Source organism: Pleurodeles waltl, chromosome 9, assembly GCF_031143425.1.
Source record: "Pleurodeles waltl isolate 20211129_DDA chromosome 9, aPleWal1.hap1.20221129, whole genome shotgun sequence".
In the NCBI taxonomy this organism is placed as follows: Eukaryota; Metazoa; Chordata; class Amphibia; order Caudata; family Salamandridae; genus Pleurodeles; species Pleurodeles waltl.
In genome coordinates this window covers 972,245,060-972,267,650 of record NC_090448.1, presented here as the reverse complement: position 1 = coordinate 972,267,650, position 22,591 = coordinate 972,245,060, and the positions used below count along the sequence as shown (strand labels likewise).

Sequence of the window (22,591 nt, the reverse complement as noted above, 5' to 3'; positions counted from 1 at the left end):
CAGGTAGACTTGTGAAAGCAAAGCATTGAAAATTCCTCTTTTTTTAATCACGAGATTGAGAAGGCGCAGGCCTAGAATAGGACGGAGGACTTCATACTGCTTGGGCAACAGAAAGTAGCGGGAAAAGCAACCACGACCTACTTCTGATGCCGGCACCTTCTCTATAGCTCCTTTGGTTAAGAAAACTAACACCCCAAGGAGAGGTGGTCCTCTACAGCTTGTCAAATGTAAGTGGTATCAGGGGGCGTGGAGTGGTATAGCAAAGGGGAGGGACGAGCTGCAAAACCAAATGGTTGGATGTTACTGACCTCCAGTGGTGCATATGAAGGCATATCCTGCCCCTCACCCACTGGATGCCCATGATGGTCAAAGGGCAAGCTAGAGGGATTTGGAGGCCAAGTCTGCCAGAGGGGTAGTGGACTGCCTCGATCTCTGGTTATCTGTTCCACATGGTCTGTGGAAACTGAGTCCTTGGACGTGAAAAGATTGAGCAGTTGCTAGCAGGGGTGGATGGGCATATAAAGTTGTGGTTGAAAACCCCTCCTGTGGCACTGAAATGGGCAGAAGGCAGACCTGGCCATAGCTCTGCTGTACTTATAGTGCTCTAGCACTGAGTCCACCTTCTCTCCAAACAACCGGGAGCCATCAAAAGGCAAGTCCATGAGCGACCCTTGGACACCTGCGCGAAAAGCCAGCTGTTCTCAACCAAGCTTCGTTGACCACATTACCAGGCTAGCAGAAGAGAAAATCTTCTTCCCAACGATATCCCGCCTTTTGGATTCCTTATCCAGTGGAGTGGTAGGGAATTCACCGGGGTTAACTTTCGAGATAGAGACCTAGACAACAAAGTTCCTTCTGGTGGGGTGCTGGGTGAGGAAATCTGAAACCCCTGGGGCAGGGCAATGGCGACAGGCAACTGTCCTATGCACAGGAGCCTTGGACCAAGACCATAGCAGGTCGTCAATAGGAGGATCACTGAATGGGAGTAACGTTATGGTGACAGCAACTTCAGACTGGAGCACCCCGTCAAAACACTTGCCTTGACTGCCACTGTGGGTAGCATAAGGTCCAGGACCTTAGCTGCCCTCCACATCACCACTGCAAATGACACCTCCTCCATAGCCATGGTAGGGGGGGGAAGTCCTGGCCAGAGTCTGGGGGAGAAGTATCCAGTCCACTGGCATCTGCAAGATTCTCATACCAATAGTTCTCTAGATCTCCTTCAAGGGTTAGTATACACAACCGTCTGCACACCCCTCCCAAACATTACCCAGTACAGGCCTGTCATATGAATAAGGCACTGGCGCCCATACGGAAACTCTGTCCCTAGCCAGTGCTGGAGCCATCGTCAGACAACACCAGAATGGTTCTGTATAAGAGATGGAAATGATAATAGGGGCGGCACCACCACTGGGCGTTGGTGGTGTCGGCACTGAAATGGGTGCCAGAGTAGTTTGAGGTTGCTTGACTGGCACCGCTTCGGATCCATCAAGCGATCCTTGGGGCCCAAATGGTAACAAGGGCAAACTTGCTGGCAGAAATTCAGTAGGGGGCCCTCTCACACCAGAGTATGCTCTAGAGGGGTCGGCCGCCCAAAAAATAAAATTACTCATAAAATTCCTTAAGTTTGGTGGGGGTCACTGATTCCCTGAAATTCAGGGAGGTGCAAGACAGCCCAGGTTCCACCTCAGAGCTAGGCCGAGTGCCAACGGCGATGCAACTCATGCAAAGATTTGTGCAGTGAAGTGGAAGACCTCTTTGGCTTCTTTTTTTTGGGGGGAGGGCTTACCCGACTTCCCAAACAACTTGGTGTGGGACAACAATTGACAGGTCCTACTTCCCGATCAATCTCTGGACCTTCCTTGCAACGAGACCTGGAGCGCTGCAGAGTCGAGAGGCGAGGAGCTTGAGGGACCGTTCTCTCAGTGCCTTAGCGTGTATGGCACAGCAGTCCTCACATTTCTTGGCATTGTGGTCTCACTCAAGACACCAGAGAAAAACTGAATGCAGGCCAGTCACCAACATTTGTTGATGACAGGAGCCCCATGGCTTAAAATCTGCAATTGTGGTGGACAGCCTTCATACCAGGAAACAAAGTCTGAAAAATCATCAACAAAAGGGTCGAAAAAAGGGTCAGTCAAAAAGTGACTGGGAGTAGCTCTTCTCCCGATTTGTGCTGACTGCCGTGAAAGGAACTAACATCAATGGCCTGGGGTGGCACAGCGCACTTCACTTCCAGCACGAATTACACAGATAACACTACCTACTGGCGCACAAGGGTACTACTCACCAAAAATTTCCAGATCCAGTCTGACACCTGGGGAATATTCTAAGGTAAGGAATCCGTGGCTAGAAGTCTTTATCAGATCATCTGTTTTTGCACAGTGGTCTGTGTGGGTACGGTACCATAATTTCTGCAAATGAATTATGGCACATATGTAAATTAACACTCCCTGCAATCCAAATTTGCTTGCAATGTCCTTGTTTTTTGTAGTAGACATTAAGGTGGATGTGCCTTTTCAGTTATGGCCTAATCAGCCTGAAAAAGTTGCTTCAATAAAATCGAGAAACAAAGGTCCATTTGAAATTCAAGACATTGCTCATGACGGAGTTTTCTCCACCTGTGATGCTTAACAATCAATGCCTTCATTGATTACCTGCTTGTTAGGACCAAGAAAACACTAGGAGTGTTAGGCAGTGGTGGGCAGATGAACATGCACTTCAGCGCTGGGAGGCCTTCGGGTAGCCATGCGCTTTATGAATCTGCATAACATAACAAATTGCAGTAACATAACTAATCAATTGTAGCTTTTTCAAGAGAAACTAGTTGTTAAACGGCTAACCATTTTTTCACGTTTTCTTTTATGTCTGCATTATGTATGTATGAATGTATAAGTTGTTTCTATAGCGCAAACCTAAACAAAAGGCAGCAGAACATTGTACGTGGTCAAAAACAAGCATATGGTCAAAGTGTAGTAGGAGCGGAGGCTGGGCTGTGGGTAGGTAATGCATTGTGATGCAGAGTTCTTTGAAGAGGTGAGGCTTTATATTAACCACTAGAGCATGTTGTTACTAGGTGTCTTGGAGAGGCATGCTGGGTGGTAATTAGGGGCCTGGTGAGGAAGTGTCTTGGGCTCTATACTAAAACCCCAGCTGTGTCAGAGACAAGTCTGATGTCAGGACCACAAAAGTCTATGATTAACTGTTGATAGTCAAATGACCTGGGTGGGGGCTTAATATTTCAGTGCCAACTAGCCCAATTATTTTGGGTAATAACAGATAAGAAGCCTGCATGCCCTTCACTGAGCCACTCCATGACGATCCTTGAAACAGCAAACAGAGAAGAAACGAGGGGAAGAGACCTTATGTGAATCAGACAGCAAGGGAGGTCGAGGCTAAAGGATACTCCTGGAAGACAGTCGGGAGTTTCAAGTTCCTAGGCACCATGCACACAACTCAACAAAGACCTTTCTGATAACTTCGAGCACACAATGGCTATACTGGTTCTGGTCTCACAGCTAACAAAAAGAAGAGAAGCTGACCTCGCTTTCAATGAAAATGACAATAAAGAATTCCCCTGTGTGTTTGTCTTCAACTGTACAGACACATGTTATGCCTGTACTTCTCTTATGTAATTCATTGCAGTCCACAGAATATAAAATAACAATCGTTAAGTTTGAAACGTCTACGGACTTCGTTGATCAAAGGCTAATGTTCACCTTGGCAAATCCTTTTAAATCTTTTTGACCTAAGTGGGGACAGTGTGAGTGGAAAGAGACCGCGAGTCACTGGAGGAGCTCTGACTAATCCCAGGGAGTGTCAGTGGAGCCTTCTACCTAAAACGCTAGAAACACCTGGAAGCACAACATACATGTCAAACGTATGCTTGGCACACCATCTCACATCCCATTCCATTCCCGCCCCCATCGCTTCTCCAGCTCATTCTATTCGCTTGTCTCAAGCGCCATACTCTGCATTGCTACCTGAAGGACAGTAGAGGACAGGAATGATCCAACTCGGACTCGTCCACGTGAATTCCCAGTGAAGAGTCCAGGTGATAGTAGTTTAGGATGCCGGCCTCCGCCTTGAATCGAGGGAATCCGCAAGCTGCAGCAACTTGCCTGGACAGGAAGGCAAGGTCAATGGGGAAAGCAGTATGGTGCTCAGGAGAGTATTTCTGCAAGGCAAGGAGATAGGTTAAACTCTGTGCACAAGTACGCACATCAGAAACCAATAGGTCTGGCTAATATTTTGGAGGCTTCTTTTTCCTACAGTAGTTTATACTACGATTCAGAGGTAATGTTTTAGTACATGTACTTTCACGCGGGACACTGGGGACTTGCAATGTTACATTCTGCTGTATCATGCTTTTGATATTTAAATTATGTTGGTAAATATTGCCACCCCTCTCCTCCACTGATTAGTCTTGTGATTTCCTCATGTGGTATCCATAAACATAAAAGATACGGCTGCAGAGATTTGTGAAGCAGAGGTGGTCAAGGTAAGGATCAAGGGAAACATAACAATGTTCTTCATAGGAAGAGGTGGGGGTTAATATCAGCAACATAGGTGAAAAGTGCATTGAAAAGGCACGGAGTTGATGAAAAGGTAAATCAAAAAATGAAGACCAGTATGTGACTGTGAGAAATATATCATGCCACCAGTACGACTTGCATGTTAATGGCTACGGTCAAAGCAGGTCTCCAAAAGAGGAAGACGCCCACTCACACTTTGAGAGTTACAAAGAGCAGTGTAAACTATGTGGACGAAATCCTGAGTCGTCTGACTAGGGTTCAAGACCATGGGATGCTCCGATTACGATTGGATGTCTGCAACATGTGCATTAATAGTGAGCGATTCTCCATCGTCTCAAACGAGTTCTAAAGAAGCTAAGCCCTCTTATTTTTTTGCCTCTAAGTCCTGCTGTTTGTGTGATGTCAAAGTTAAAGGAAAGAAATAGATCGGCATGAGGATGAAGAAGTAATGGAGAAATAAAAAGGGTAGGCACAAAGGGATGAAAGGAATTAAAGAAGAGATACAAAAAAGGATGGACTAAAGGAAGGAGTCACTGGAGAATCGTAAAAACTAAAGGAAGAAATTACAAATGTGATATTAAAAGGGCTGAGAAAAGGTGGCACTACAGAGGTTTGAATGGGAGATTGAGAAAGGGAGGCAGGGTTAAAAAGGAGACAAACTGGATAAAACAATAGTGGGATAAACGAGAGGAGAAACAAAAACAAGTAATAGTGAAAGAGATATTAAATAAAGTAGGAAGTGAGGATGAAAAGCCCTCATTCAGGAATAAATGAATGGTTGCAGGGAAGGGATAAAAGGGGAAGCAAAAAAAGAAGAAGATGCTGAATGTTCGTAAAAATAAAGGCAAAGGGAATGAAAATAAATCAAGAAAGAAGAAAATGGTGAGATAATCAATAAAAAGAAGGAAAGGTGGGATGAAAGAAGAAATAAAACATTCAGCTGACGATCACATGGAATACATGCTAATTAGCAGAAGTGTCATGTTTCATTACATGTGGTGCCCAGACAACTGCATAATCTATTGCCTACTGTATATTTTTACCTTTGGTACAAGGTGTCAAATTGCCTAAAATACACTTTGTTTTGTGGAGAACCTCACAATATGGTCATATGATAGTAGATGGTAATTGATTTGTCTTTCAGACTACTCAAGGATAGGACTTAATGGGTGGAACAGGTAGAACCGAATCATTCCCTGTGACATCTCCCATCATTCCATTCCCAAGTACCAACACAAAAGTATAGACCATAGGCTGCATGTTGTGCTAAGAAGGGCAATGTAGATTTTTTATTCTTATTATTCAGCACATTACAATTGCTATTATGCCACTGGTTTTGTCATGCCATGATGCAAATATGTGTTATCAGCAAAATTATGAAACTTGTATGGGGCACTTGAACATGGTAAATATTGTGTATTCTTCATGCAAGCCCAAGATAGTGATGAACCACTGGGTCCTGTTGTCATGCTAAGAGAATATCTGGAGCCTGCAGCATGTGTTAGAGCCTACTAGAGTGAGAGGGGCTCAAAGGAACATGTGTACCTCGGAGACCGACTTGCAATGGATGCACGCAAGTGCCAAGGCAGAGTCCTACCTTTGTGTCCCAATTGTAATGGAAGCCAAGCGTCACCCAGCGTAGCTTCTCCAGCAAGGTTTTGGGCTCCTGGCGGCCACTTCCTTTATGTCTGAAAAAGATGCTGAGATAACATAACCTGTACACAGAATAGATATTCATCTGTATAAGTAAGGTATTAATGCACAGTCCTCCTGCCTCCTCATTGTTAAGTACTCTTTGACACTATACAGTATTAACCTTGGACAAGTTGGGGCCCTGCCAAAAAAATGTCTACCTAATGGGGATTCGGTTGTCTTCGACTTTAATGGTTTCTTCGTTTCATTTTTTTTTACCTTTCTTTCTCAATAGTCTTTCCTGTGTCAGGGCAGGGTTCAACCTTATTTTTTCTAACTAGTCCACATAGGAGAATCTTTACTTATTTTGAAAATACCCTACTCTCTACAGAAACTGAGAACAATACACTCTAAATGCAGAAATTATGCAAGCAGTAAAGTTCGAAGACTTTCAGTCTTGGGTACCGTTTGGCGGGACATCTGCTGTAAACCAGGGAATGTTCCCCTACACCAACCTCATGGTATCGCCACCTCGTGTAAGAGACTGCCAAGTTTCTGACAGCAGACCCTTGGCTGACTCAGCCGTCGAGAACCTTTATTCTGCTGCCTGTCTGTAGCAGTGCTACAAATAAAAACATGCCCTGAACATTCAGAGAGAAGACTGTCTGCGTTTCAGGGACATTGCTTCTTTGATTTGTAAGAAACAAATCCAGCTTTGGAGATTTGTTTCTAAGAATTAAAAAAAAAAAAAAGTGATGCCGGTTAGCATTAGTAATTTTGCCAAAAGTGCTCCTGCTGTGTCTGTGGGAGAACGTTTGGCAAAAAAAATCCACACCTCTTAGCGAGGCTCTCCGATTAGTGATGGTGGTCCACCGGTAGAAAGCAGGACCCTCTCTGATTCAGCGGCCTAACAGATTGCCAACCAAAGTTAAAATGATGTGCTTCCTCTTGCTAATTGCAATGATTTTTTATTTTGCAGTAAAATATCTTATTTGAACATTTTAAACAAAAACAACCATTTCACCAAAATGGACTAAACAGTAACAGGCACATGAACCTTCAATGTTTGTGTAGTTATCTGACCCTAGAATGCTTTGTGCTAGCCGCCCTCATACGTGGCTCCGCCACTCCTAACATGGCACTTATGTCAATGGGCAACTCTTTATAGGAACAACATGTAACTCTAATTACAATTGTGCTTCCCCAACGAGTGAATTTGGAAAGCATGTTGCAGCAAGTAATGGCGTAGTTGGTATAAAATAGAAACGGGGCACTTGTTTGGCGCAACTACGAAATATAATTACTCCAAGGTGAGCATAACAGACGCTACTACCTTTAAATCACGTTTAGCCTGGACTTTTTAATGTACTTGAAAGAACTAAAGACTGGGCAACCCGACCAGGATTCAAGACCATGGGACACTGATTAAATGCGAACTGCCAACTGGCTCCTTCTGCTTGATCTTTCAGTCGCATTTGATAGTTATTCATTCTATCCTGATTGCGCAGATTGGGGAGGAAGGAATATCTAGATAGGTTTAAAGTCTGTTTGTATAACATGAAATGTGCTTGTAGGCTGCTTTGTTATTGTTCCAATGCAATTACATTTTTATGCGGTGTCCCGCAGGCGTCAGCACTATCGCCGATTCTTTTTAACATATATATGCAACCTTTGGCCAGCAAAGTTAGAAATGTTAGCATTAGGCTATTCTCTTATGCGAACGATACGTAGATCATCTTAAAACTTGACAAACCACTCCAGGAATTTTAAAGTAGATCTGCACAACTGTTAATTAGCTGTTTTGCACTGGATGAATTGAAACTATTTAAGAATGAATGCTACTAACACCAAAGTAATGAGACTTGGCAGAGTTAATTCTTGGGTCCCATCGCGGTAGCCAATTGTTATGGACCCCTCCTGTTCCTGAAAAAAAGTCAAGAGTTTATAGGCTTCATATTTGATAAAAAATCTTAGTTTGATGTCGCCTGTCAATTCAAAAGCAGCATGTTTATCGTGGCTAAAAATCCTGCGAAAATGTTTCCTTTCGTTTCCAGTAATTTGACACCATTGTTCGCTAACTCAGAAATCAACCTTGCCTGTTTTTTGCCAAAGCATGTTATTTGGGATTTCCAGTTAAGAGTCTTATTTAAGCTACAGCTGATTCAGAATCATGCTGTGAGAACAACTGTTTTATCTTTACAAATGTGTCTCCGTATCTGAAGATTATCGGCCCTTACTCTGCCTTACTGCTGAAAGATACATCAAATGTAAAGGTTTATACTTCGGTATTAAGCCTTTCAAGGACAGAGATCCATGGTTTTTTCCCCCCTCAGATCTGTTCTTGATCTAGATCTGCAGTAGGTCGTTGAGATCTGAAAAGTCACCGTTGTTAAAGATTTCTCAAACTTTAAAAGGGCAAGAGTTGGCGGGGTGGGCCTTTTCTGTGGTTGCTTCATTGCTATGGAATATATAACAACTGTGTCTCCGGCAAAAGAAGATCTTTCTTCTTTTAGAAAAGAACTGGAAGCCTACTTATTTTGTTAGCGAGATGGAAGGGGACCATCTTATTTCATCATCACTCATACAGCCATGAAACCCTAGGGCGTATGTTTGAGCTTTATAAATCCCTGTTAATCCATTCATTTATTAAAAGCAGAAGTCTGCAGATTGAGAGACTTCTGCACACTGCAGCACTTAAAAACATTTGTAGTTTTGTCTGGTCCTGCTACATATAGTCAGAAATCAAAACTATTCCCTCTCAGTTGACTGGTGGACAGAGACCCTGCAATGCTTTCCAAGCTGGGATTAATACGGGAGCCATATGTACTAAAGTATCTGGGTATCCGGTTCACCAGCTCCCCATCGGAGCCCTCTAATCTTAATATTGGCCGAATGAAGGATGGATTATGGAACCCTACACCTTTAGAGATCATGGGGTAAGTGGTATTTGTTAAAATGACTATGCTTTCTAAATGCGTGTTTGTTTTACAGGGGATGATGACAATAGTACCAAATCGAATATTCACAGAAAAGGACAGCCTGATGACTACCGTTGTACGGCTTGCATGCGTTTTGAGTTAAGCTTGCCACATTGAAATATCCCTATGATCGGAGTGGACTGGCCCAGCCAGACCTGGAAAGTTATCAACTTGCATCCAAGCTGTGCTATCTAGCTGAGTGGTGGGCAGAGGATATAAGTGTGGGCCAGTGTTCTAACCTGAATCTGCTCAAGATGATGACACACATGGCATAGATATGAGCACACAATATAGGGGAAAATATAGATTGTATTCATATGATGAGGCAATGCCCAGTAACATGTAAGTAACGGAAACAGTTAATGGAGTGGCAGTAACTTGGTTGAAAGGTAATTTAATTGAAGCCTTCCAGCTCGTCACAAGAAACCAAAGAGGTGTAAAAAGAATTATACATTTACGGCAGTCTGTCTGTTTGTTTCTAGTCTACCATTCAGAAGCCATGCACTGCCTACACACAGCTGGCCCAACTGACGACAAATGGAAGAGTGGTGTGGGGGAGTGGTTGGGGACCAAGGAGCTACACATGCAGTGGGCAAGACAGTGATGGAAGACAAACGCTGTGATTTTTTCAGTCTGCAAGATAAATGTGCACATCAGGCAGTAAATGTGAGCCTAACAATGCATTTTGCATGGATTGCCTTCAAAGTTTCTGAACACTCAAAAACTCATGAGTGCCATTCGCAAACTCTAATCTGCCCACTGCCCACCATGGAAACAGTCAGAGATGTATTCTAGCTCAAGGCTGCAGTAACTGCCCTTCCAAAGGATTTAGGGGGATGGATCATCTGCAAACAAGGAGAGGGTTTCTTCAAATATCGAGATGCAATTTACCAGTGCATAACTGTATAATACATCCATTTACAAAGCTGGTAAGTAGAAGCTTGGGAACAATGTCAAATAATATTGCCAGTAGTAAGCCTGCAAAACTGCACCTGGCACACCCTTTCCAGGCATTCTACTGGAAATGTTTGTGAGAACCTGAAAGTAGTAAATCTGCAACCGTTTCTAGTAATTCTATTATGGGTGCAGATCTACAACTTTTATTTGTGAATAGGGCCCTATGTTTTCAGACAATACAAGATGATGCACAAGTGTGAGACTTTAATAAAGTCAGCGAGGCCTCCGAGACTGGCCAAGAGTGAGAATGCTGTTCAAATAGTGATCCCATTTATAAACATACATGGCAGGGTCCCCTACCTGAGTTGCTCCTTGCTTTTCCCCCAGAGGTCGCTGGTCTCGCCAGCACCCATGTGCAGGTCCAAGTTACAGACATTGGGCTTTTGTGGGTACGTCTTCAAGCACTGCTTCACCCAGTGGCACTGGCCCCCAGGAAGAAAAGGGTTAGAGATAAAGATGAACCCTAAGAGAAGATATAAAAGAATAGAAAAGAAAATGGATTGTGCAGATAAGAGAATGCGATTCAATATGCATGAAGATTTGTATAGTTCTGCAAGATTATTTTTAGTGCATAGAAACCCTAACTTTGCCACAAGGAAAATTTTATCATATTTTCGTCTGTTACTACAACCCTTTCTAGTACTTAATTTGAAGACCAGAGTCACAATTTTCTGTGGAGAACTGCACTACAGTTTTAGCAAATCAAACTCAAGTGTGTTTTCCCTCTAGAAATATAGTTGAATTGGCGAACAAATGCATGCACGCAGGGGACTACCTCTGCAACAATTCTGCTTCCTGGGATGGGCCGTCCTCCGCAAAAGGGACAAAAAAGTGTTAAGGGCCATATCAACTACTGTCTCAAAATCCAGCACCAGAATAAAGGCACTCACTGTGGTCTTAAAGAGTCACACCGCTAGTCTGCAATGAAAGGAATACATGAACAGCATTCCGTCACATATTACTCACTTCATGGATCACATAAAATGCACCATGAAGAAATGAACGGAGCACACATGCAGTGCATCAGTAATCCAACAGCACAGTTAATTTAGTTGGCGGAATTGAGATCAAAATGTATACATTTTGAACATTAACTCAAAAAGGGCACCAGGTATTTTAACATAGTGATGTTATATTATTTAAAGCACAGTGACTGACTAGAAGTCTGGAAGTATTTTTAAGACTCGAAGCCCTTGCAGGGGCATCCTAGAATTTGACACCTTTCACGTCCTAGAATGTAATGATCCAGGAAGTCAAATGCGGGTTATTGGGAAATCACTAGTCTCTTAAATTTTAAATCTACACATTTTGGGTTCAGCTGTATTGTAAATAAGCATTTAACTATATACCTTTGGTATCTGAATTACAAAAAAAAAAAAAACATATTTTAGAATTCCAAAACATATGAGAATTGAAGAAAGTAATGAGACTATCAAAACTAACGGCAGTCACACTGCATAATCTTTGAATTCTGATGAACATCCAGATCACGATAATGAAAAAAAAACTTGAATACTGCGGGTGTATGCACTATATGCCCAAAATGTAACGAGAGATGGTAGGCCATTTTTGGCTGACGACTCCCTCACTCTGGATGTGAAGCAGGTAGTGCATTACCTGGGTAGCCTTCCAGGCCATAGGCCTTCCATTCACTGACCGGCTGCAGACCAGCCTTACGAGCATCCTGGGTACTGACAGCAGACACACTCAGCTGAGCATCCAGCACCTAGAAGGGTGGAAAATGACATTGGGGGTCTGAACTATATGGAACCCTCGTGGACTTTTCAGAAGTAATAGCTGCAATTTATGTTTATGTGTGAACTAGCTACCTCCTCAGTATGAGAGTCCCATTCAACAGATTGCAAAAAGTAGCTAAAAGTTGACAAGATACAAGCCCACTCCAATTCAGTCTGCCAGTTTCCTGCACACTCATGACGCTGATCGCACATGGTCTCGAACATTAGTACACTAACACATCACCTAGTACAATCGCTTTCATATATAATACGATTACAATACAATACAATACAATATTGTGTTGAGGGTTTATTTTAAGACAGGCTTCTCTGAGTATCTCGTGACCTACTGGTCGCTTTCCACCTACCTGTAAGTAGCTCTGCTGTGTGCAGCCCAGTCTACTAAATAAAAATGTTTGCTTGGTTTAATTCATATATTTATTCCAAAATTGAAATGAAAATGTGCATAGTTTCAAAACTCATAAGATGATGTTTAGTGAAAAATAGTTGAATCTTTGAAATAGGTTTTAAAGCTAATATTTGAGTGAAAATCTGAATGAGCACTGGGGAGACTTATTATTAGTCTATAATTACATTTGTGTCATGAGCACTGCAACTGTGGTCATTATATATTAATTTTGCAAAGACATTCCAAAGAGAAAAAGTATTTTTTACATTATTGCTGGGAACCGTACATTATGCACAGAAATTATCACAACCAACAATCTTGCTTGGTGTGGCCACTAACTTTTCGGTCAATATGACAAAACTAATAATATTAGTAGCTTTTCATTGAACAAAAGTAGCTCTTATTACAGAAAAGGCTGGAGACATCAGAGAATACTTGCTCTTAGTTGTGTACACTTCCACTTAGTGGGTTTTCTGTGCATGGGCGGATCGTTCAGTATTGTTACTTATTATTTGTACACCCTTACAGATTTCCGTAGATAAAATGAAAGATGTGGCCAGTGCTGCTGATCCCTAAGAATTTAAGAAAAGCAGGCAGTACTAAATGGAATTTCTGAGTGTTTTCTCAAGCTTAGGTCATGAAAGGTTTTAGGAAGATGGAGACTGAAATAATTTCAAGCACCAGGAGCATGCAGGGAGAAACCCCTATTTGTTTTCCCTTTCCTAGAAAACGTAATGATTTTGAAAATGAACTGTTCCTACTACCTGAGGTAGTAAACAGATAAGTATTTCAGAATTTTGCTTCTCTGAAATACGGAGGCCCTCAGATTACTCAATTTGTGACCAACACTCAGGGATTTAAAAGTAAGCCTAGGAACCTTGTACTCATAAGTTAAATGTCTACCGTATCCCTCTCAGGAATCATCCAAGTTAATGTCAGGCAGCCATATCAGTTCTGCTCTGTCTGCAAAATCAACTAAAGCTAACATATAATGAAGGTAATCTACAGATTACATGTTTACTTCTCTGCTAAGTTTCTGTTTATGATTCAACAAAACCTTGTAAAAGGCGTCAGATATCCTATTGCATGCTTGCCTAGATTCACAAAAAGAATACCTATTAAGTCGACCTGTCAAGGAAAAAAATGTCCTTTTCTCTCCACCAATAAAGTTTCCACTGAATTTGACGTGCTACAAAACACATAAAGCTGACTTTATTTTCAAATGCTTTTGCATATATTTTTTAACTAAGCGGCCATAATTAACAACATCTGCTTATGACTACTGGATCTATTCCTGTCGCAGTTACTCACTAAACAAGCATCGACCAAGCCAATAGATTTGCCTATGTGAGAGCCACTGGCGTTGTCAATGTTTTTTTAGCTTGGTCTGCTGTGCAACATAGTTTAAAGTAAAGAAAAAAAAGTGCTATGATGTGGCCAGTGTTGACCTCGTCATGTCGTTTTTTTTTCACCTTTAAACCATGTTGCTCATCAGCCTGTGTGCTGCTGTGCAATATGTCTAAAAAAGAAAGGGAGGACATAGGGAGGGAACAGCAACTGGCAATGAGATGAGGGCACTGGGGAGGGAGGGTGGGGGTTAGGGGTGCAACAAGGAAGCTATTGAGGGGGAGGCGGACAGACAACAGACAGCGGGAGGAGGGTGTATGTACCACACCGTGCACTCTATTAGAGTGCATGGCAAAAAGTTACAAAAAAAGAAGAGGAAAGTACCTGGAGCACCACACAGACGGTGGAAGGACACTGACGGCAAACAAGAAGCTGTGATAGGTCATGCTCCACAGCAGGGACAGAAGCACCTGGAAGAAAGCAGGAGGAGGAGGAGAAAGAGAGCAGCCGGGAGGAAAGAGGAGGCACGGTTAATGAGAAGCAAGGAAACAAGAGTGTGACGTGGAAGCCAACCAATCGTAAGTAATGGGCAGTCTCGTACCTATTTTTTAACGTTTTTTTGTTTTTTTAATTTAAAATAGATTTCGTTGACAGCACATAAGCACTGTTCAGGCAAAAAGGACGAACAAACAAACCATAATGATCTCTCCCAAAAACCTATCTCATTCTCTAGGCTGCAGCAAGGGCTGGTTCTAGTAGTTACCTCTTTGAAACCCATTAGCTGCACACTCGACTGACGTCTCCCTTCTCCCCTTAATTTTCTTTGACCAGTCTAACCTTCCTACCAGCCTTTAGTATAATCATGGATCATTTTGCTATTCCACCTCACTTCATGTGACTAAATAAGGCAGGGCCAACTTCTTTCAAAATATTCTATCCCTTTCCTCCCACCTAAGTCTACTGTCAAAAACTAAAAATACAGGGAGTGCAGAATTATTAGGCAAATGAGTATTTTGACCACATCATCCTCTTTATGCATGTTGTCTTACTCCAAGCTGTATAGGCTCGAAAGCCTACTACCAATTAAGCATATTAGGTGATGTGCATCTCTGTAATGAGAAGGGGTGTGGTCTAATGACATCACCACCCTATATCAGGTGTGCATAATTATTAGGCAACTTCCTTTCCTTTGGCAAAATGGGTCAAAAGAAGGACTTGACAGGCTCAGAAAAGTCAAAAATAGTGAGATATCTTGCAGAGGGATGCAGCACTCTTAAAATTGCAAAGCTTCTGAAGCGTGATCATCGAACAATCAAGCGTTTCATTCATAATAGTCAACAGAGTCGCAAGAAGCGTGTGGAAAAACCAAGGCGCAAAATAACTGCCCATGAACTGAGAAAAGTCAAGCGTGCAGCTGCCACGATGCCACTTGCCACCAGTTTGGCCATATTTCAGAGCTGCAACATCACTGGAGTGCCCAAAAGCACAAGGTGTGCAATACTCAGAGACATGGCCAAGGTAAGAAAGGCTGAAAGACGACCACCACTGAACAAGACACACAAGCTGAAACGTCAAGACTGGGCCAAGAAATATCTCAAGACTGATTTTCTAAGGTTTTATGGACTGATGAAATGAGAGTGAGTCTTGATGGGCCAGATGGATGGGCCCGTGGCTGGATTGGTAAAGGGCAGAGAGCTCCAGTCCGACTCAGACGCCAGCAAGGTGGAGGTGGAGTACTGGTTTGGGCTGGTATCATCAAAGATGAGCTTGTGGGGCCTTTTCGGGTTGAGGATGGAGTCAAGCTCAACTCCCAGTCCTACTGCCAGTTCCTGGTAGACACCTTCTTCAAGCAGTGGTACAGGAAGAAGTCTGCATCCTTCAAGAAAAACATGATTTTCATGCAGGACAATGCTCCATCACACGCGTCCAAGTACTCCACAGCGTGGCTGGCAAGAAAGGGTATAAAAGAAGGAAATCTAATGACATGGCCTCCTTGTTCACCTGATCTGAACCCCATTGAGAACCTGTGGTCCATCATCAAATGTGAGATTTACAAGGAGGGAAAACAGTACACCTCTCTGAACAGTGTCTGGGAGGCTGTGGTTGCTGCTGCACGCAATGTTGATTGTGAACAGATCAAAACACTGACAGAATCCATGGATGGCAGGCTTTTGAGTGTCCTTGCAAAGAAAGGTGGCTATATTGGTCACTGATTTGTTTTTGTTTTGTTTTTGAATGTCAGACATGTATATTTGTGAATGTTGAGATGTTATATTGGTTTCACTGGTAATAATAAATAATTGAAATGGGTATATATTTGTTTTTTGTTAAGTTGCCTAATAATTATGCACAGTAATAGTCACCTGCACACACAGATATCACCCTAACATAGCTAAAACTAAAAACAAACTAAAAACTACTTCCAAAAATATTCAGCTTTGATATTAATGAGTTTTTTGGGTTCATTGAGAACATGGTTGTTGTTCAATAATTAAATTAATCCTCAAAAATACAACTTGCCTAATAATTCTGCACTCCCTGTATAAGATTTAGAGACACTCACTGTGCATATCACTGTGCAATATCAGTGTGCATGGAAAGTCAAAACGGATTTAGGCCCGTATTTATACTTTTTTTAGCGCCGCATTTGCGCCGCTTTTTGACGCAAAATGGCGCAAACCTACAAAATACAATGGCATTTTGCAAGTTTGCGCCGTTTTTGCGTCAAAAAACGACGTAAATGCGGCGCAAAAAAAGTATAAATACGGGCCTTAATCTTCTTCACAAACAACAGCAATCAGTGGTTTGATATTTCTCAAAGATGAATGCTGACTACCTCTTCACCACTTTCAATGGATAACTGGTCCACTCCTAATTTTAATAATGGTAAGCTTATGCTTCAATATTTAACTCCCTCAGTCTCAGCCTAATGTGTTTAATGATCTATGACCTTATCCCAGGTCTCTGTTGACCAATACTCCTTGTCCTTCTGACCCCAAAATCTCCTTTCCATTGCCTGATCATCTCCTCAATGCAGAGCTTATCAAAGTCCTCCACAGAGGGTGGTCAGGTTTTCACGCCTATTCATAAATTTCTCAAACACAACCAGACTCTGAATTCACCCCCATCTCTTTGATTTAGCAACCCTCCGCGGAAAACTCCTCATTTGGGGGTCTATCAGTTCTTACTATGATCCATTTGGTACCACCCAACCCCCTACAGCGCCTCTCACATCTGCTCCCCTTCTCTCATGTTGTCCACAGTGCAATTTTACAACTATATACGATTTCACTGTGATCCATACTCCCCAATACCTAACTCCGAATCCTTATTCCAGAGTCTCATCTCACAGCCTACATTCCAAAACATCCCTCCTGCCTCCTTTGGCTTTCTGGCTCCTTCCTCTCTTCCTCCGTCCCTTTGCTCCATAAATGTGCTTTAGATAATCTTTAAACTTTTGCTACACTGAATCATATGTTGCATCATCCCGATCTCATACTTGGTAACAAGGGCTATCAAGTTAGAACACTAGAGGTCCTCCTTTCCGTATTCCCTCGCACGAAGACTGACATGCCAAACTCTTATATTCATGACTGAAACTTAAACCCTAAAGTATCAAAACTTCTTAGTCACAGAGTCTAACTAACGTTCTTACTCAGAAAAACCAAACTCATTGGCTTATCTTTCCTTTAAATCAGATCTTCTCACTAAGATGGTTAATCAGCCATTTAGCCACAAGACCCAGTAATAATCACTCCTGTAATGTGGCACGCTTCCTGTAAGACCAATACACTCTCTTACTGATGTTGAAATTTGTGAACTCTTTTAGAATTATAACCACCAGCTACCCATGCCAAACATTTGACTCAGCAAGGCTCTTTCTACATTTTTATTTCCATGATTACACACCACCTTGCACCAGCACCTGCCTAAGAAGTTTGATCTTAATAACATTACTCAGATACTTATTGGCCCTTCTGTCACACTGTTCTCCAGAACGGCTGACCCTCTTTATGATGTGTTACACAACTGTCAGTCAGGTGTGAAGCCTAGATAAGAGTTGGCTGATACCATCATCGCCTGTGAGCTTGAACTACTTGTTTTGACTGAGACTTGGCTGACAGACACTGCTCAGAATATCATGGACAGGTTTCTACCATCACATTAGAAACGTTTAGATGGGAATATGAAGATAATCATTGTTAGACCTGACAGCCTGAGGGTGGTCATCCCCCAACTTTTTTCCTGCCTCCCTCCACTTTTCTGACACTGTTTTTGCTGATTTTAGGACTCTGTGCACTTTACTACTGCTAACCAGTGGTTAAGTGCATATGCTCTCTCCCTTAAACATGGTAACACGGGTTCATCCCCAATTGGCATATCTGATTTACTTATAAGCCCCTAGTAAAGTACACTCCATGTGCCCAGGGCCTGTAAGTTAAATGTTACTAGTGGGACTGCAATACTGCTTTTGCCACCCACATAAGTAGCCTCTTAACCATTTCTCAGGCCTGGCATTAACACTGCCACTTCAACCTGGTATTTAAAAATACTTGCCAAGCTCTAAACTCCCTTTTTTCTACATATAAGTCACCCCTAAGGTAGGCCCTAGGTAGGCCAGAGAGCAGGGTGCTTTTAGGTAAAATGTATAACATGTACAAATGTGTTTTATATGTCCTGTTAGCGCAAAATTCCTGAATTAGTTTTCCACTACTTTGAGACCTGCTCCTTTCATAGACTAAGCATTAGGAATACACTCATATACTTTATGAGTGGTACATTCTGATCTGAAAGGGGTAACCAGGTCATATTTAGTATGGCCAGAATGGTAATAGAAAATCCTACTTAATGGTGAGGTTGAATTTTAAATTACTGTGTTAGAAATGCCACTTTCAGAAAGTAAGCATTTATCTGCACTTAAACCCATCTGTGCCTTACAGCCTGTCTCCAATCAACGCCTGGTCTGTGCTGGTTGACAGCTCCCTTGTGCGTTTCACCCAGACAACCACAAACACAGGATGCTCAGGCACATCGTCATTCATCTGCATACTGAATGGGTCTTTCTGGGCTGGAAGGGTCTGACACATTTCAAAGGCCAGTGGCCTGCCCTCACAAAAAGGACTGATAACCCCCAACAGGGCCCCTGGCAGACAGGACTGGGCTGAAAGGGGAACTTGTGAGCTTCAAAGCCACTCCTTGAAGTCTCCCTCACTTCAAATGTATTTTTGGGAATATAAACTGAGTTTCTGACCCCACCAACTAAGACACTCCTGGACCTGCACCTGAACTCTGTCAGAAGACCTTCCTGGCTGCCCAAAGGACTGCTTTGCTAAGAAGGATTGGTGCCCTGCTGGCCTCTGACTGTGCTGGAAGGACTCTGTCTTCCCCCAAAAGTTTTCTCCAAGGGCTTGGATTGAGCTTGCCTCCTGTTCTGAAGTCTCAGGGACAGCAAAGGCTTCAACTACTAGCTTTTTGCTAGTACCAGACTCCAGAACAACTTCAGCAACGGCGCAGCCTGCTCCTGCTTTGTGGACCTCTCTGCATGCAATGATTGAGGCCTGTAACGCAAGTCCGACGTTGCTGCGACTCCACTGACGCCAGGAATAATGCATATACTACAATGGACACAAACATGCACAACATACATGGTATAAATCGGACTACACATTGGAGAGATGCTGTCAGCCAGTGACAAATAACTAATTTTTGTGAGCAAGTGAAGAAACCTTTGATTACAGAATAGTGAGGATAAATCTTTAAATTAAACCACCTCTTTTCAGTGCCAACTCCCCTTATGCCACACACATTACCTGTACCAAGGATGGGATACTTCGGACTATAATTAGAAGAGTTCTACTAGACTTGTTACAAAGCAGGTTCTGGTTCTTAATGACTGAATGATGTGTACACTTGTAGTCGCATCTTTAAGTTGTCTGCCCAGGAGCACTATGTATAATGTTTATTTCTACAGCTTACATCCACCGATTGCTTGCTATCTCAGAAAGTCTTCTAACGCTATACTCCTCAAACTGTGTGTAAAAAATTGACCTTGGCCTACTTCTGCTTGAATACCCTCCTTTCTTTTACCAGGGTGACCTTCCTTCCTCTGCATGCCTTCTATTTCTCAGTGTAGCTTCATCTCAGTCTCATGCCAGTCCGCCTTAATCCTTCTTATACTTATTGAGGTGTGTTCTTATCACAACCTCTCCTCTTTCAGACCCTATCCCTGTAATTTAACATTACCTAATCTCCACCAACCATTCACCTGGAACCACTTAGCCCCCATAAATGATCACACTTAACTTATATTAATATAATCTATCACTAAGTAACTGGAGTAAAGGGTTGTAATTTTTTTCTTGCACCCACAACTAATTGCAATAATCACTATATTTACCTCTAACCTCCGAAGTAGCATGCTACCTGCTGCAAAGCACTTTAATGCCTTGTCAGGGTGGTAAGCACTGCATAAATATAATAATTACAAATCAGAACTGATCTCAGATTTCAACATTTTTCTTGGAAACGTTAACCTTCAGTGGGGAGATTTCCAGTGTTGTGGTGCTCATATTATCCTGTTCCCTAGGTTATAATGATGGTTCTTATTTAGTGATGACTAAGCAACAATTGAATGTTTAATTAGATTTTTTTTTTTTTTTTTTAATACTCTTAAGGAACTGATCAAAAGCATAACCAGTGATGTGAAAATTATGGATCAAAAGGAGGCAGCTAATACTCAAAGAGGATACAACGGCTATGCTATGTCAAAATATGGATGATCTTTCTTGCTTACTGGCGGTTATCTCATGTGACAAAGACACAGTTTTTTGTTTGTTTGCTTTTTTATGTAAAACTTGTGTGACATGTAGCTTAAATGGATGACCATACATACCAAACAGACCAGATTTATGCAAGAGACTCACACTTTTTCAATATTTATTTTAGTTTTCCCACCTAAAATCGCCTCTGCTTCGAGCAAAGTCAATGGGTAAAATCCAGTATTACAAATCTTTTTCAAAATGTCCCACTTTCCTGTCCCAAAATGTTGGCATGCATACCCTGTTTCTACTGGCTATTATGTTTTTTATCCTAAAAAGAGAACCACAATACTTACCTCAGTGTCGGTAACAGAATTAAAACTTTCACACGCGAAAGCTATGAAACTTTGTATACCCCATCATCACAGCATTCAGTATTTTGTAAAAAGAAAACCTTTATAAAAGTTGTTGAAATATGTGAAACGTCGCTACATTGAATCCAGTGCACTAAAAGACTGAAGAAAATATTAAAATATTTTTCCATCTCTTTCTAAAGCATACCAAATTCAACTAAAATATTAGGTCTGCCTGTTTTTTGGTTGCAGCCTACCATACAGAAGAGCTGTATGGTTTGCTAAAGAAATCTTGGGGACATTCAGAAAGTTGAAGAAGGAATGCATTCTGCCCATTGCTTGCCATTGGCTTAGGAACTAAAATTGTCTTGCTTGCCATTTTCTGGTTTTTATTTATTTGTTTTATGGTGGCCAGCTTGAGTCTAGCTGCCAAAATTGAATCTACAGAATCCATCTGAGTGCTTCCTTTCGCTAAACAGGCCTGTAAACCTTTTTCTTATCCCTTCACATTTTCTGTGCGACAAAGAATGAGGCAAATGCCAGGCACTGTCTTCCAAGGGCGCTTGTTTACTTTTCTTTCTCTGCCTTTAAAGTGATAGGATTTATATGACATCCTTGCTGAATTTATAAAACCTACCTGAGCTCGGTTTTACAGCCCTACCAGCCTTGTCGCTCGGATCTGCTTCTCCAGCTCATCTCGGTGCCCCACTGCCACCGGGCTCATTGGGGAGACAAAGCATTCTCGGCGGTGGCAGCGAAACTATGGAACACACTTACGACATCAATAGGGCTGGAGGAGACGTATCTCTGTTTTAGAAAGCAACTTAAAACCTGGCTGTTTTCACATTAGGTAGAATACACCTTCTTGTTATCTTAGTGTCTTTTATTTCCTAGATCAGGACCCCTACGACTTACTGTCTCCCTCAGCGCTTCGATGCTACGGCCGGAATGCGCTTTACAAATACTACAATAGAATACAATACAATAGTGGGCATACGAAATAGTTTTTTTTCTAGCACACACATTTAAATGAACTGTGTAAGTATTTCAGAATATACTGGAATTAGGAACTCACAAATGAAGCAATTTTTTATTTATTTCTGAAGTGACTGTACTCTGCACCACTCTATGCCACCTGACTCAACTTTGCGCTCCAAGCCACTGCATTGTACACCACTGAATTCAATGTCACTGCAATCGTCACCACTATATTTAGCAACACTCTGACAATGCACTCTACTAACAGTCCACTCTACTCTCTCACACCAGTATATGCCATGTTACACAACTCCACACTATGCCACTCCAATACACATCCTCTGCTACTGCGCTCTACAACACTTTTTTCCAATCTACAGCACTCCATACCACTCCACACCACTTTAAGCCATGCTGAACAGCAGCCATACAGGTGTAGGGCAAGGATAAAACACAATGGCTTTGCCAATAGTTCTTGCATGGGCGAGACCTACTGGCTTTGCCAATGCTTGCTGTCATTACTGCGTTGTCTGTTGCAGTCCATTTTCTATACCCACTGTTTGTCAACGCCCCTATGTTGTTATATCAGATTTTTTTTACGTTTAGGAACAGATGACTGGGTGCTTACCTTGCCCTCGGTACCTCTATTTTGTGAGAAGTCAGTGACTGCAGAAAGGTCTGGTGCCGGATTTCGGCGCCGATAAAACTTGAAAAGTTTCCTGAAAGCGTCTTCCCCTGGCTCACGTACTGACAACCCGGCTGCCATATTAGATAGTCCAGCCTCAGGGTCGTGAACCAATCCTAGTCGACACCCTACGTTGCAACAACTGTCGAGAATGGAATAGTGGTAGGTGACCCAAAGTGCCTCTATGCCGCCTAGAACTGAAGTAAATTAATGTGACGTGCAT

At 42.3% G+C, this 22,591-nt stretch overlaps 1 protein-coding gene across 1 annotated transcript in view; it reads right to left on the bottom strand.

Annotated features, from left to right (window-relative positions):
* ALKBH1 (alkB homolog 1, histone H2A dioxygenase) overlaps nt 1-22,585 on the bottom strand; it is a 30,195-nt gene extending 7,610 nt beyond the window's left edge. Inside the window, exons 1-5 of the mRNA XM_069208401.1 lie at nt 22,312-22,585; nt 11,720-11,828; nt 10,403-10,565; nt 6,133-6,223; nt 3,984-4,177 (exon numbers count right to left, since the gene is read on the bottom strand). Coding sequence (XP_069064502.1) covers nt 3,984-4,177; nt 6,133-6,223; nt 10,403-10,565; nt 11,720-11,828; nt 22,312-22,449 — 695 coding nt within the window. The 5' untranslated portion in view covers nt 22,450-22,585. The remainder of the gene's footprint in view (nt 1-3,983; nt 4,178-6,132; nt 6,224-10,402; nt 10,566-11,719; nt 11,829-22,311) is intronic.
* Nucleotides 22,586-22,591: the final 6 nt, after the last annotated feature.